Consider the following 17,173-nt stretch of genomic DNA (forward strand, 5'->3'; position numbering starts at 1 on the left):
TACACATTGACTGATTGGGGTCTCTAACCTGCCCCATGCTCTTTAAGACCTGATCTGTCAGAGGACCTATCGCTGTTATTCTCTCAATATGCCCGCAGCAGCTTGCAAATGTTTTTTTTCTTTCTTCTTGTTTGTGTGCATCTGATAAATCCCTCTGTAAGTCATAGGTGAGGATATTCACTCTGATCACCCACAATATGTTTATTCCCCTCAGCAGCAGGTATATAATATAGGCTAGTTAGTTCACATCTCCATGGCAACGATAGAACGTCATGCTGAAATGCTAGTCACGTTGTCTAAAAGCACTGCGGGGCAGAAATATGGCCGGGCTGCTTCGTTCTGTATCAAAGGGCAGAGGAAGCCTAATGGTGGATCCTCTTTACACATATTATATTCCAGGCTCTCTGTGTAAAAGAGGCTTAAGTTCATTATTCAGTATTTTAAGTATAGACAAGTCAGGGCTCCCAGGAAAGTTAAAGTTGTGGTGTTTGCAGTTTGGATTGTTGCCGCGGTTGATGTGGCCACTGACAGTGTATGAGGTTTCCCTTTCAAAGGTAGAAAAGCTAGAAAGGATGATTAACTTATTCATTAGAAAATGGCTCGGAGTCCCACGCTGCCTAAACAGTGTAGCCTTATATGGGAAAGGCCATTATATTGGAATTGCCATTATCTAGCCTGACAGAGGAGTTCAAGTGTGCTAAGGTTAGACTGGAAATGACTCTGACTCAGTCAAAGGATCCAGTGGTTAGGAGTGTAGCGCCCACAGTTAAAACAGGGAGGAAGTGGAACCCAAAGGAGGCAGTACAGCAAGCACAGTCAGCTCTTAGACACAGGGATATCATAGGTCAGGTGCAGCATGGGCGTGGAGGCTTAGGGTCGTGCATAGGGAAACCTGTGTGGAACAAGGCATCAGTAATAGAAAAGAGGAAGATGGTAGTTGAAGAAGTACATAGGCAAGAGGAGGCAGTAAGATGTACTAAGGCAGTGTCGCAGGCAAAGCAAGGACAGTGGGTGAACTGGGAGAGTGTAGAGAAGAGAAAGTTGAAGTGGAGAGAGTTGTGGAGCATGGAGGCCAGCAGAATTAGATTTATTCTAGGGGCTACTTATGATGTGCTGCCATCTCCCCTGAACTTAAATCAGTGGTTGGGCGAGGATGGTGGCTGCCCGTTGTGTTCTAGTGTATGTACACTGAGGCATATTGATAGAGAGTAGAATTCTATACATCCGCTTAAATGTATATGTAAATGTATATCACAGCTTATCTAATACCAAATAAATTGAAACCAATGAGTCCAGGAAGATTTACCATAAAAGTATATTTAATAGCTTACATTCTCTGCAATATGCATATATTGACAGAGGGCATGAATCTCAATGTACACATGTATCGGTGTACAGAGTCAAATATTCAGCCGCGATGTCACAATTTGACATACGCTTTATACTGTAAAAGGAGGGAGGAGCAGAGAGGAGGGGGTGATGGGGTGATGACTTGACTTGGAGCCTGTCTGTATCAGCAAGTGTTCCTGTCTCATGGCCATTGTCATGCTGAGTTTCTGAAGGCCAGAGCAAAGGGGAGAAATCTCCTGCTTGATAAGCTAGTTATGTGTCTCTGCATAGTGCAAATATGCATTTGTGAGATGTCATGGGTGAATCTATATGTCAGATGTCATGTCATAATGTGTATGTCATGTCATCACTTATAGCATTAATTATGTGTATGCAATTATAGCTTATAGCTTATTGATTAGGAAATATTGATTAGGAAATGGCATGGAACTTATATTTTTCTCCAACAATCCACCCAATTGTTATGTTCATCAATAACAATAATAATTACAAAATTTAAGTTCACTATTCAATATAATGCTTGTATCTATACTTAATTGTGGGCCAGGGCTGGGCAGGGGGGGTTTGAAAACATAGGAAACATTAAACACTTGAAAGAACACAGAATTTTTGATCAATATGCAGTCCAGCGCAGTCTCAGCTCATATCACAGCATCTCCATTATCTATTGGGAAGAGAAAAACAAATTTTAGGGATATAATGACAAAATTACATCACCACTGCGGCTATAATAATATAGGAGTGGGCCTTAATGTTAACTCTATATGGTTCAATGCAAACAGTCTAATTAATAATAATATAATGCATTGAACTTAATATTCAGTGTGTTCCAAATCACACTTAAATCTTTTCCTTTTGTAAAAGAAGCTTCTTACATACAGTATGTATATATATAATCTTTCCAGCTTCACTTTATTCAAACCTTCCTGTAAAAGGAATCATGTCTTTAAGTAAAATATTTTCAAAGTATTCACAACAACAACAATATTTCTCATCATTCATGTGATGACTCTAGAATGTATTTATTTGTTTGTTCCTGGTGCTGTTGTTGTAATTGTTGTTATTAAAAACTATTTAATAGCCCATCTCCATGCAGTGGTTTAATTTCTTTTTAGAACTATTTTATTCTATTTCTAGTTTTAATATTGGTTTGTTTTGGAATAGGAACTGAAACTTTCTAAAATGCAAAACATTCATAACATTGATTAATCATATTCATTAAAACATAATCACAGTATCATATAACTGATTATTCTTAAAATGATACTTTAAAACACTTAATTTTATTTAATATTGAAAATAGAAAGAATCTTCTTTACTCTAGTGAGCACAGTTAAACGTACTCTCTCTAGTAGTTTACTAGGCTAGGGAGCACAGTACTCAAAGTACAGATTTGTGCTGGTGTTGAAGGTTTTCTGTGACGTACAACCTGTAACTATAAACATTAGATTTCACAATGTGCCTGTATTTTAGACAAAATAACTTAATTACAAGTTATTAGTACAACAAGTACGTACATACGGCAGATAATGTTTTGAGATACTCTGTGAGTACATATTCAATTGTTTATTTTATAATTTGTTTGCAATGAACCTCATAAACAAGATGGCTCCTTGAGTCTGCCTTTCAAGTTTACAGATTTCGTGGACTTGTCTTGAGTGGGCTGGATGAATTCCCAAAAAAAACTGCTTTAAGAGCTAGCTTATTGGGGTGGGTCAGTCCCCAGACTGAGGCAAAACAACAATACTCTAAACGCAAACTCAAGTGTAATCTCGTCCTCAGAGGCCATTGGCTTATCTATAGATACTTTTGAAAACATCTCACCGTACTTAAGTGTAAATTTTGCTTATGTGTATATCAAACCAAAAGTTAAATGTTGGTTTGCCCACTTAATTTTATTTCTCATCCACCCAATTGGTGGTTGATAAATGTGCATTTTTCTGTTTAAGAAAATACTTCAGATTCAGATTATCGTACACAGGAAGTCTTCACCCTTCACAACACATTCTATTATGATTTATTTTCAAAATAATAATCAACAGTCTATTTACTCTAATTGATTTTCAAATTTGCTTACTGCACTTTAAATAATGCAGAGCTTACTTCACTCTATTGATTCATAACAAAAAACATTTCATTCAATCACATACTGTGGGGTTTGAACCTGGGGCTTGTTTCGACATTCAATTTCATAATGTGTAATACTGTGGGGTTTGAACCTGTGATACAGGGCTTATCTCTCTGACCTAGAAAAATGCGGTGGCTGGCTCACTGTTTGCTCAAAGGTTTTGGGGATCCAATTGTTTCTGGCTAAGTTTAACCTTGTTGGAAGACTGACTGTTCCAAGGAACATAAACAAATTATTTCAGTCTGCTATCACATTGGGCCAGCTACAGTATAGGGGAGAATGACCACCGTGTTGCTACTTGAGCCAATTGAATCAACAGATGGCTGTTTGTCCACTGGCTGCTCCCGTTTTTTCTTATTCCGACATCTAGTGGCCCAGTGTCCGAGCTTACCACAAATATGACATTTGTCCGTGCTAGGTGAGGGCTTTTGATATGCACCCCCCGTTATGTTTGTATTGGGGGAAATCACAGGCTTATTGAGTGTTTCTGGCAGGCCACGATTTTTACGTCTGCTACGACACCTGTTCGCCCAATGTCCTAACTTACCGCACGCATGACATACGTCGGTGCTGCTAGGTGTGTGCTTTTGAGGTGCTTTTTCCATGGTGTTTACATTGGGGAAAATCACAGCAATAGTTATTTCGTTTGGCGCTGTGGCTAATTGTGGGGGCCCAAGCATCTGCTCATATTGTTTGATAACAATCCCAAGCTGTCTAATTGTCTCTCTGGCTCCTTCACACTCTGGCCTTCTACAAGGCCCTTCAGCGTCCATTATGATAGCTTTTTCAGAGAGCAGAACCAGATGGCTTCCTTACAGTATGAAAAGACAACTGAGCAGGCCTAGGCTTATCTACAGTATTTGTTTTAGTTTACACACGACTCGGTGAGCCGTTGTTTTGATCAATTCTGTTACGTCTCTCTCTCTCTCTCTCTCTCTCTCTTTGGCAGAAAGCAAATCACTGATTAGGTAAACTGACCTCTCAGGAAAAACTCTGGAGGTAAACACACATCTCAGGTCAACTCAAAACTCTGGAGGTAAAACACACATCTCAGGTGAACTCAAAACTCTGGAGGTAAACACACATCTCAGGTCAACTCAAAACTCTGGAGGTAAAACACACATCTCAGGTGAACTCAAAACTCTGGAGGTAAAACACACATCTCAGGTGAACTCAAAACTCTGGAGGTAAACTGACCTCTCAGGTGAAGGCAAAACTCTGGAAGTAAACTGACCTAAAGTAATAAACCTGTATTTTAGAGAGAGAGAGAACTAAGAGAGAGAACTACGTATTTTGTTTATCACTTACTTGTGATCTCTGATAGTGTCCGTGTGTGTAAAGTAATTTTCAACACTTTACCTTTTAGTCGATGTGGGGTCTCTGGTGACAGAGGGACGGTTGTTCTCCTGTTGACCAGTTCCGTCCGTGTGTGGGGTATCTGGAATTTACAAATTTGGTGACAGATCAATTTGTTCGATGGACAATTGATTCTGTATTTTGGGATTGGCTAAAATACACTTTTTGCAAACTTCCTGTTCAACTCCTTTAAAATAGGCTTCTTAAGAAATTGTTTTGTTTTACAGTGAAACAGCTGCTTATTTTTGTTTGTTTGTTTGTTACATGCTTGTTACACATTGTAGGTATTTCAAAAACATCGGGGCTACACACACCCCTCGAGTGAGTGGTATGTTATGGGGAGATCTTTTGGTTTTATTTAGTATGTCGTGTGGTTCTTAAAGACCGTATCAAGCATATGCCTAGAATCACCGCAGTTTCCCACTGGACTATAATAGTCGCTGCTAATGCAGCCTTATGGCCTTTTTAGGCAATATGTGATAACGCTTCTCAGGCTCTCTTGCTGTGCAGCTTAACACTGGACCATCCTGGTCACTGCAAAATACAGCCGGTCAAGAGAGTTTGTAATGGTCCTGAGGTCATCTGTATTATTTACATTGGGGCGTCCCCCCTTTGTCTCAAGAAGCCCACAAAATACTAACTTAGGTTAATATATCAACCATACATATTTACAGTTATATACAATGTCATTTTGACACACCCACAACATGCAAACATTTCAGATTCTTTTAAATATCAGACGACAGCTCAGTAATGAATTATGAAATTAATTCAGACTTACCCGCTCTCGTAGATATCCTGTTCGTGACGCCAATTGATAGAGAGTAGAATTCTATACATCCGCTTAAATGTATATGTAAATGTATATCACAGCTTATCTAATACCAAATAAATTGAAACCAATGAGTCCAGGAAGATTTACCATAAAAGTATATTTAATAGCTTACATTCTCTGCAATATGCATATATTGACAGAGGGCATGAATCTCAATGTACACATGTATCGGTGTACAGAGTCAAATATTCAGCCGCGATGTCACAATTTGACATACGCTTTATACTGTAAAAGGAGGGAGGAGCAGAGAGGAGGGGGTGATGGGGTGATGACTTGACTTGGAGCCTGTCTGTATCAGCAAGTGTTCCTGTCTCATGGCCATTGTCATGCTGAGTTTCTGAAGGCCAGAGCAAAGGGGAGAAATCTCCTGCTTGATAAGCTAGTTATGTGTCTCTGCATAGTGCAAATATGCATTTGTGAGATGTCATGGGTGAATCTATATGTCAGATGTCATGTCATAATGTGTATGTCATGTCATCACTTATAGCATTAATTATGTGTATGCAATTATAGCTTATAGCTTATTGATTAGGAAATATTGATTAGGAAATGGCATGGAACTTATATTTTTCTCCAACACATATACTGTCAGGGTGTAAGGTCAGTCTCTCCCAGGGGCGATACACCTGGCGTCACAACCAGGTGTTGAAATGTTTGGCAGCTGCAGTTGAGGAAAAGCGGCTAGAAGTAAATTCTCTAGTTGCTAGCAAAGAGACTAGACAGATCAAATTTGTACGTGAGGGAGAAAGGATTAGACCAATTAAGGTCAGGTACAAGTTAGGGCAGCTAAGTGTAGGTGGAGCCTGGGAAATGAGGGTTGACATGAATGAACAGCTAGTCATCCCAGCATATATAGTTAGCACCCGGCTACGTCCGGACTTGTTACTGTGGTCTGAGGTAGAGAAGATAGTTTATTTTATCGAACTCACAGTCCCGTGGGAAGATCGAGTTGAGGAGGCTTATGAGCGCAAGAAAGCTAGGTATGCTGAAATGGCAGCAGAGGCAGAGCAGCGAGGTTGGAGGGCTCGAGTGCGGCCTGTAGAGGTGGGCTGCCGTGGTTTTGTGGCAAAGTCCGTTATTGCCCTACTAACTGAGTTGGGCATTCGGGGACGGAGCCTGAAACTTGCGGTTAGCAACATGTCTCAGGCAGCAGAACGAGCAAGTGAATGGCTGTGGCTAAGGAGGAAACATGCTAGCTGGGGAGCTCGCTAAGGTAAGATTGATTGTTTGTTGTTGGTCATGATTGACGGTCCGCATCAACAGGGCTGAATCATTGACAGTGGTGGTGTAGTTAGAAATGTCATACCGAACCGACCTGGATAGCTAGGCTTAGATAGTGAGGTTGTGCGGTGGTAGCATGGAGGGGGGTGTTTCCAGGACGCTGGATTACACCGTTAAGCCTTCTTGAGGTGTCGTGGGCCTAACTTAACAAAACATCGGTGAAGGAAGGTGCCCACTTGAAAACCCCAATGACATGCTTCATACTGCTGTTGGCTATAGGGTATGTAACTGGTGATTTGTGTCTTGTTTATTAGTTTGTTAGCCTGTTAGCTTGTTTTATTCTGGATTGGGCTTCTAAATGTGTTTTTCCTCGGATTTTGGCACAAGGGATAGTAACATCTTGTCCTGTGTATTAATTAATAACACCAGGCTCAAGATGGTGCGATAATAACTTTTAACCGGTTTGAGTCACGCTCTTTCCATAAAGCCCATCAGCTTTCATATCTGTTGGCCGGTTTGTTGACAATAAGCAAAGTTTTGGCTTCTCAAATAATGTTTTTCACTGAGATATGACCAGAAACAGTATGGCCGCTCACTTCCATTGTATTGCAGACAAAGAGTTTACTGAAGACAAGATAGACAAGATAGACAAGAAGACACAAACTATTAGGCTTTGGTTCTTATCAATGTAAGCTCTTTGTTACAGCGCGTGCACATGTACGTTTTCATAGAACATAAACGGTGAAACAGGTAGGAGAAACTGACAAGAGGGGAGCTTTAAAACCCCCATCAGTAACTTTTTCACCTTAAATTAACAGCTTTTTAGTCATTGAAGATGGTCCAGTGTAGAGGGAGAATGTCACCTCTATTGGTCCCACACCGCCCTCTAAAGGCCTCTCCTGGCACTAAGCATTTTGTGCCTGCGTCGATACCGATACTATTGCACCTAGAGGGCGCAGTTTCCCCAAAAGCAAAACTTGGAAAGGTTGCTGAATGGGGCTTTAAGCACCACAGACACACTGTCAACCCCTATCCACCTTATTTTTGAATGCCCCACTGTAAAAAATAATTGTGCGTACAAGGTCCGGTTTAACATGACTTATTGTTGCAGCTTGCCATTTCCTAAATGGTATTCTACTTGATTTGAAAAGATGGTAGTGCCTACACTCAGTCCCTTGTACCCTGGCTGAATTGAACATAACTTGGCCAATAAGTATGTAACATACCAAATAAAACAACCCGTAATATCTTAATTTTATGTAGAATGCAGAGGACATGTAACTGTTTAGTTAAACTTGCATTCCAGGAATATTGTGCTCTAAAGATGACGATAGTGGCTCGAGACTGTTTCGTCCTGAAACCCACACGCTTTGCGGTGGTGGTTTTAGCGTAACCTATGTGGGATTCGAGGCGTAACCTATGTGGGTTTTAGCGTAACCTATGTGGGATTCGAGGCGTAACCTATGTGGGGTTTGGCGTAACCTATGTGGGATTCGAAATAACGCATCCGAGATATAAAACGTTATGAATATAGCCACGTTATAAACAACAAACTAACGCTGGTGATCCGTATAGAAACAGTGTTACTCGAAATGGTTAAAAGTTATATCAATTTGGTCATTCAGTGGCGTTTTACTGCCATGTAACATAACTAACTAGCGGCTAATATTAGCCACAGCAGGCGATTACCCATGAATGCACTGCGCTCTTAAAGGGATATTTATCGACGAGATTTTTGCCAAGCTGGACCTGATTAGTGATTTGCTCTGTTCGCCCAGACGGGTGTCAAGCTGTCAGCAACAAGGCTGGGAGGATGATGGATCACACCGGAAGAAGCACACATCAGCAGATCAGGCAAAAATGGCTGCCAAAAATAAGGTGGATAGGAATATTATAGGGATATTAACACCCTCAGGTCACAGACACACTGTCAACCCCTATCCACCTTATTTTTGGCGGCCATTTTGCCTTACGTTAAGTATGGGTTGTATTTCCGGTGTAACCAATTTAGATAACCCCCCAGCCCCTGACAAAAAAAACGTCTATGAGGATTTTACCCTTTTACAGCAGAGCCATTCTGCTCTACAGCCGTGTCGTTCGGGTGCTGGGATAACGTAATGCATTGTGGGTAGTCGGCTACTAACTGTGGCTAATGTTAGCGGCTAGCTAGCTATGTTACATGGCAGTAAAACGCCACCAAATTGATTTAACGTTTAACCATTTCGAGTAACACACATTTCGAGTTTCCATACGGACCTCCAGCGTTGGTTAGTTGTTTATAACGTGACTATATTTATAACTTTTATAACGGACTCCAGCTTCCGGTTTATAATTCGGGTCTGCAGCCAGAGTATAACAAAGGAAATGGCAAGCGGCAACAATGAGTCACGTTAAACCGGACCTTGTACCCACGATTCTTTTTTACAGTGGGGCATTCAAAAATAAGGTGGATAGGAATATTATAGGGATATTAACACCCTCAGGTCACAGACACACTGTCAACCCCTATAGGAATATTATAGGGATATTAACACCCTGAGGCCACTGATACACTGTCAACTCCTATAGGAATATTATAGGGATATTAACACCGTGACAGACACACTGTCAACCCCTATAGGAATATTATAGGGATATTAACACCGTGACAGACACACTGTCAACCCCTATAGGAATATTATAGGGATATTAACACCCTCAGGTCACAGACACACTGTCAACCCCTATAGGAATATTATAGGGATATTAACACCCTGAGGCCACTGATACACTGTCAACTCCTATCCACCTTATTTTTGAATGCCCCACTGTAAAAAATAATTGTGCGTACAAGGTCCGGTTTAACGAGACTATTGCTGCAGCTTGCCATTTCCTAATGTATTCTACTTGATTTGAAAAGATGGCTGCCTACACTCAGTCTCTTGTACCCTGGCTGAATTGAACATAACTTGGTCAATAAGTATGTAACATACAAAATAAAACAACCCGTAATATCTAAATTTTATGTAGAATGCAGAGGACATGTAACTGTTTAGTTAAACTTGCATTCCAGGAATATTGTGCTCTTAAGATGACGTTAGTGGCTCGAGTCTGTTTCCTCCTGAAACCCACACGCTTTGCGGTGGTGGTTTTAGCGTAACCTATGTGGGATTCGAGGCGTAAAGTATGTGCGTTTTAGCGTAACTTATGTGGGATTCGAGGCGTAACCTATGTGGGGTTTGGCGTAACCTATGTGCGAATCGAAATAACGTATCTGAGATAGAAAACGTTATGAATATAGCCACTTTATAAACAACAAACTAACGCCGGTGATCCGTATGGAAACAGTGTTACTCGAAATGGTTAATATTGGCCACAGCAGGCGATTACCCATGAATGCACTGCGCTCTTAAAGGGATATTTATCGACGAGATTTTTGCCCAGCTGGACCTGATTAGTGATTTGCTCCGTTCGCCCAGACGAGTGTCAAGCTGTCAGCAACAAGGCTGGGAGGATCACACCGGAAGAAGCACCCATCAGCAGATCAGGCAAAAATGGCCGCCAAAAATAAGGTGGATAGGAATATTATAGGGATATTAACACCCTGAGGCCACTGATACACTGTCAACCCCTATAGGAATATTATAGGGATATTAACACCGTCACAGACACACTGTCAACCCCTATAGGAATATTATAGGGATATTAACACCCTCAGGTCACAGACACACTGTCAACCCCTATAGGAATATTATAGGGATATTAACACCCTGAGGCCACTGATAAACTCTCAACCCCTATCCACCTTATTTCTAGCTGCCATGATGCCTGATGGGTGCTTCTTCCGCTTCCGGTGTAATTTTTACACTCTTTTAACTTGGGATAACGTAATGCATTGTGGGTAGTCGGCTACTGTAGCTAATGCTAGCGTAATAGTTACTTTACATGGCAGTAAAACGCCACTGAATGACCAAATTGATTTAACTTCTAACCATTTGGAGTAACACTGTTTCCATACGGACCCGCAGCGTTGGTTAGTTGTTAACAAAGGAAATGGCAAGCTGCAACAATGAGTCACGTTAAACCGGACCTTGTTCCCACAATTATTTTTTACAGTGGGGCATTCAAAAATAAGGTGGATAGGAATATTATAGGGATATTAACACCCTCAGGTCACTGATACACAAACCCTATAGGAATATTATAGGGATATTCACACCCTCAGGTCACTGATACACTGTCAAACCCTATAGGAATATTATAGGGATATTCACACCCTCAGGTCACTGATACACTGTTAAACCCTATAGGAATATTATAGGGATATTAACACCCTGAGGCCACTGATAAACTGTCAACCCCTGCCAGCCCCGCCTAATGAGAGACAAGCTGGAAGAGGTGCAGGTCGACGCCCCCCCCTGGTAACCTGGATTACTGACTACCTAACCGGAAGACCACAGTACGTAAGACTGCGGGACTGTGTCTCCGAGACGGTGGTGAGTAGTACGGGGGCCCCACAGGGGACTGTTCTCGCTCCTGTCCTGTTCCCAATTTACACTGTAGACTTTCAGCACAACTCCGAGTCATGCCACATACAGAAATACTCGGATGACACTGCCATTGTGGGGTGTATCAGGGGGGGGCAGGAGGAGGAGTACAGGGGCCTGGTCGAGGACTTTGTCGGTTGGTGTAAAGGGCTCATTATACTCGAGCAAGCTCCGTGGGGGTGGAGCTCCGCGAGTCTCCGGGAGTCACCGTGCGGACCTCGCACTGGGGCAGATGCTTTTATACTCAGAAGTGATCAGCCAAGTGATCAGCATGTATTGTACAATGGTAATAGTGAGAACAGCCCGTGAAAAGTCGCAATGAAACGCTATTATGTGCAGTACTGAGTGCGCTTTCACTCTCAAACGACCGTACATCAGCACATGAATGAAATCACCAAACTTGTTTTTACTGAAAGCCGTTTTAGTTCTCAGCCCTGATTGCCTACTCTGTGCTGCTTTTAATCTCTCTCAAATCATGCTCTCAACACAACACATTTACTTGGTGAAATGACTAAAAATGAACAGTTGCAAATCAAAGTTTATAGCCTACCACATGGGTCAAGAAATGTGGGGAAAACACAGCTCAGTGTTCAGGGCTCAGTGGCCATGTTTGGAGAGAAGCCGTGCATTGGTCGCGCTGTGAGAAAAAAAATCAGGCACACGGTGAGCGCCCTACGGAGGTAGCGAATAACCACGGCCAACAAATTTACGTAATTTGACGCGCCCGGCCCTCGCTCCACCCCCGCGCCCTTCACGGCATGGTAAGCATAAAGCAGCCTTAAGAGGAACCACCTCCAACTGAACACCTCCAAGACCAAGGAGATGGTGGTGGATTTTGGGAAGCACGGGACTCCGGTGTGGCCGGTCTCCATTGAGGGGGTGGATATGGAGGTGGTTCGCTCTTACAAGTACCTCGGAGTACACCTGGATGACAAACTGGACTGGTCACTGAACACTGACGCACTCTATAAGAAGGGCCAGAGCTGGCTCTACTTCTTACGGAGGCTCAGGTCCTTCAATGTCTGCAGTAAAATGCTGCAGATGTTTTACCAGTCCGTGGTGGCCAGCGTCTTCTTCTATGCTGTGGTGTGCTGGGGAGGCAGCATTAAACAGAGGGATGCAAGGCGGCTGGACAAGCTGGTTAGGAAGGCTGGCTCCGTGGTCGGTATGGAGCTGGACTCCCTTACAACTCTAGTGGAGAGAAGGTCCTTGGCCAAGCTGCTTTCCATCATGGATAACTCTTCCTACCCTCTCTACAGCACTCTGGACAGCCAGAGAAGTACCTTCAGTCGCAGGCTGATCTCTACAGCACTCTGGACAGCCAGAGAAGCACCTTCAGTCACAGGCTGATCTCTCTTAGCTGCAAGAAAGATCGTACCAAGAACACTATTGTTCCAGGGGCCATCAGGCTGTACAATGCCTCCCCATTGTGCAGGGGGTGTGGAGGCGTGGCCCCAGCAACCTGCAGGGGGCGTGGCCCCAGCAACTTGCAGCAGGCGGGGCCCCAGCAACCTGGAGACTTGAGACTTAAAACTTTAGTATTTATGTACTGCAGGCACTTTCTCTATGCATATGTTTGCACACTGCACAGGCACAGGCACTTGTTTACCTCTCTTATTTCCATGTCCCTGCCAGGACTGGCTCTATCTTTTTGATCTTGTTTATCTTTTTATTGCCTCTTCTTTTTTAGTATTTTAACATGCTTTTTATCCTTCATCTGTACTTTGTTATGTGCAACTGGAAGCTGCTGTACAACAGAATTTCCCTCGGGATTAATAAAGTATTCATCTATCTATCTATCTATAGCCGTTTTCACACATGCTTACAGGAACATTGCCTGTAAATCAATATCGGCCATTTCCCGGAATTTCCCTTCACACCTGAGGGCTCACATGTGTGAATATATCAGCGAAATTGCCTGTATTTGAGGGGGGGGGGGGGGGGGGCACTGCAGAGTGGGTGGGGAGTGACGTGTGCACTTGGATGGGGAATCCTCCTTATTTTGGGGGTCGGCAAAACTCCGATGGTGAAATAAGTTTGCTTGTCACACAATAAATCACACTCGTTTGACTTAAGAGGGCATGTATGTTGTATCCTTCACATTCGCTAACCAGTCTTTGAACTGAAATCTTTGAAGAAGTAGGGATCCCTGTCGGAGAGAAATAGCCTGGCTGGTTCGATGTTTATCCGTTCACCTGCGTCGCGTTGAAGCACTTTTTACAGACTGGCTTCGTTTGATGTGTCCAGGGGGCTTGCCTTCGCTGTCAGCAACGTAAGCAAAATACTTCCACATTTCGCTTCGTGCATTTGCTTTCTCAACAAGCGTTGGGCAGCTTGCAAGACTCAAGCCGCTGCCATTTTCGCTGTCTGTGTCCCTGTCGGGCTGGACTGAAGGACTCTGCCCAGAGTGCGAGCAGAGAGGGGAGGGGGGGGGGGGGGGGGGGGAGCACGCCGACACATGAAGCAGACATACCCCTCTCCTGACAACCTAGGAACTGGTGAAATGTCCGCGATGACGGGGTCGCGCTTATACCGGAAAACAACTTTCACACATGAAGGCATTAGACCGCTTTCCGCTCATTTACCGGTAAAAAGCGCATGTGTGAAAACGGCTTATCTATCTATAGGAATATTATAGGGATATTAACACCCTCAGGTCACAGACACATTGTCAACTCCTATAGGAATATGATAGGGATATTAACACCCTGAGGTCTAAGGGTATTATCAGGCCGCTACGCAGCCTTCAAATCTATTTTGCTGGTATTATGTTGTGTGTGTGTGTAAGGTATCGGTAGGTGGCACTATGTTGAATTGCATGAAATCCGGGACTGAAATACGCCAGGTCGCCCTCAGCGCATTCCCCGAGTGTGAAGTCCATCTGCCGAATGGTTCTCGAGATAAACAAATGTTTGTGTTCCCAGTAGGTGGCGCTATGCCGATTGCACAAAATTCAGCACTGCAGTCCATCAGGTCCCCGTAAGCGCATTGCCCAAGTTAGTCGGACTAATGGTTATCGAGATAAAGCACTTTTTGTGTTTGCCAGTAGGTGGTGCTATGCCGAATAGCATGAGACTCGGCACTGAAGTCCGTCTGGTGCCCCTAAGCGCACTCCCCGAGTTTGAAGTCGATCCAACAAATGGTTCTCGAGATAAACCACTTTTTGTGTTTGCCAGTAGGTGGCGCTATGCCAAATTGCACGAAATTCGTCACTGCACTCCATTAGGTCCCCTCTGAGCACACTCCCCAAGTTTGAAGTCCATTGGATCAACGGTTCTCGAGATAAACCGATTTCTGTGTCTGCCAGTAGGTAGCGCTATACCGAGACTCTGTGTGTGGGGGCGTGTGAGGTGTGTGTGTGTGTGTGTGTGTGTGGGGGGGGGGGGGGGTGTAAGGTGTGTGTGTGTGGGGGGGTGAGGTGTGTGAGTGTGTGGGGGAGTAAGGTGTCTGTGTGTGTGTGTGTGTGTGTGTGTGTGTGTGTGTGTGTGTGTGTGTGTGAGAGGTGTCTGTGTGTGTGTGTGAGGGTGAGGTGTCACTGTGTGGGCGGCGTGATTTCTATTCGCACATAGGTTACGCAATAACCACGCCCTGTGCCCGCCTACGCAGCAGTCAAGCGCCGGGATTGGCCAGGAGCAAGTCTTTTGTCTTGTTCTTTTGACAGCTGGAATCTCCCACACCACAAACACTGGAGGGCACGCAGCCCAGCGATTTCATGAACCAACTGAATAGCTCTTGAGAACGGACAGCGATTTCGAGAGCGGACATTGAGAGCGGACATTGAAATGAATTATGTCACCTACCTTCCTTAGCATAGTAATAATAATAAGCATAATAATTGTAATCTACACAATGTACACAATCTACAAAAACATGCAATAATATAAACGGTGTTGTGTTCACGTTCATAGCTCATATCATAATATAATATATCATATCGTTAATTTCAAGCTCAATTCTTACCCAGAGAAAAGGTACAGCACTGAAAATGTAACAAGCAATAGTTTTTTAAACATCTTTATTTTAAAAGATGAAAAAACCCAGGTGCTTTAGTCCCAAGCTTCAACAAGCAGACATTTTATCTCAAAAATCAAATACAATAAAAAAATCCAGTCCACAATTTTTTCTACATTTTTCCCAAGTCCAGTCAGCTGTTCTACAGCATGGGCACCTGGCCAATCCCGGCGCTTGATTGCTGCGTAGGAGGGCACAGGGCGTGGTTATTGCGTAACCTATGTGCGAATAGAAATCACGCGTGTGGGCGGGGTGAGGTGTCTGTGTGTGTGTGTGTGTGTGTGTGTGTGTGCGTGCTTGTGTGTGTGTGTGTGTGTGCGTCCGTGCGTGTGTGTGTGTGCGTGCGTGCGTGCGCATGTGTGTGTGTGTGTGCGTGTGTGCATGCGTGCGTGCGTGCGTGCGTGTGTGTGTGTGTGTGTGCGCGCGTGCGTGTGTTTGTGCGTGTGCGTGCTTGTGTGCGTGTGTGCGTGCATGCTTGTGTGCGTGTGCGTGTGTGTGTGTGTGCGTGCGTGCGTGCGTGCGCATGTGTGTGTGTGTGCGCGTGTGCGCGTGTGTGTGTCTGTGTGTGTGTGTGTGTGCGTGCGTGCGTGCGCGTGTGTGTGTGTGTCCTACTCGTGCTGGTATCAACCTGAGAAAAGGCAGATTGAAGTAGATTTGGACTTGAAGCAGCAGAATGTTCAGTCCTGCTGTGAATGAAGATGATGGCTGATAGAATGTGTCACCATGAAAGTGTGAAGAAATTAAAGGTCAAAGTGTTCATAAATCAACAAAGAATAAACAGCTTTATTAGAATCAAAAGAGTTTCTGTATTGAGACTTGTTCTCTCATCAGATGCCTGTCAACTCAGACTGGACCCAAACACAGCATACAGATACCTCCTCCTGTCTAAAGACAACAGAAAGGTGACGAGGGTGAGAGAGAGGCAGCCATATCCTGATCACCCAGAGAGATTTGACCACTGGCATCAGCTGCTGTGTAGAGATGGTCTGACTGGTCGCTGTTACTGGGAGGTGGAGAGGAAAGGAGAGGTTCGTATAGGAGTGGCTTACAGAGGAATCAGCAGGAGAGGAGGGGGTGATGACTGTCAGCTTGGATATAATAAAAAGTCCTGGAGTCTGGTCTGCTCTGGTAACAGTTACACTGCCCGGCACAATAACAGACCCACAGTCATACGTCTCCCCTCCTCCTCTGTCTCTAACAGAGTCGCAGTGTATCTTGACTGGCCTGCTGGCTCTCTGTCCTTCTACAAAGTTTCCTCTGACAAACTGATTCATCTCCACACGTTCAACTCCACCTTCACTGAACCTCTGTACCCTGGGTTCTATGTGTCTTATGGTACCTCAGTGTGGGCTGATGGTGCCTCACTGTCTCTGTGAGGAGAGGAGTGAGAAAGAAACACACTGTGACCAAACACACTCTGTACAGGATCACACACACACACACACGCACGCATGCACGCACGCGCACACACACACACTATGAAGGTCCATACGTCTCAATAAACATGCGCAGCTACGACTGAACGTGTCACACAACGCATGCTTTGACACCTGAGTAGCATAGTCAATTTCGTTACGCGTTCACACACACACGCGTTCGCAGTTTTTGATACTACGCGACCGGATCTGAAGTGCCAAACGACTCAATAAACATGCGCAGCTACGACTGAACGTGTCACACAACGCTTGACGTGTCATGTAGTTTCCCCATTGACTTGTAGTGGTCATGCGTGTATGCGTGCGCTTA

General features: G+C 43.9%; 1 protein-coding gene across 1 annotated transcript in view; it reads left to right on the forward strand.

The window, feature by feature from the left end:
- Positions 1–16,803, forward strand: part of LOC310788795 (NLR family CARD domain-containing protein 3-like) — a gene marked incomplete at its 3' end in the record, with an annotated part of 32,747 nt that extends 15,944 nt beyond the window's left edge. The window contains exon 7 of the mRNA XM_083650369.1: positions 16,259–16,803. Within this exon, the coding sequence (XP_083506495.1) occupies positions 16,259–16,803 (545 nt within the window). The remainder of the gene's footprint in view (positions 1–16,258) is intronic.
- Between the last annotated feature and the right edge of the window lie 370 nt (positions 16,804–17,173).

This window comes from Poromitra crassiceps (assembly GCF_964638095.1).
Source record: "Poromitra crassiceps genome assembly, chromosome: 14".
Classification (NCBI taxonomy): Eukaryota; Metazoa; Chordata; class Actinopteri; order Beryciformes; family Melamphaidae; genus Poromitra; species Poromitra crassiceps.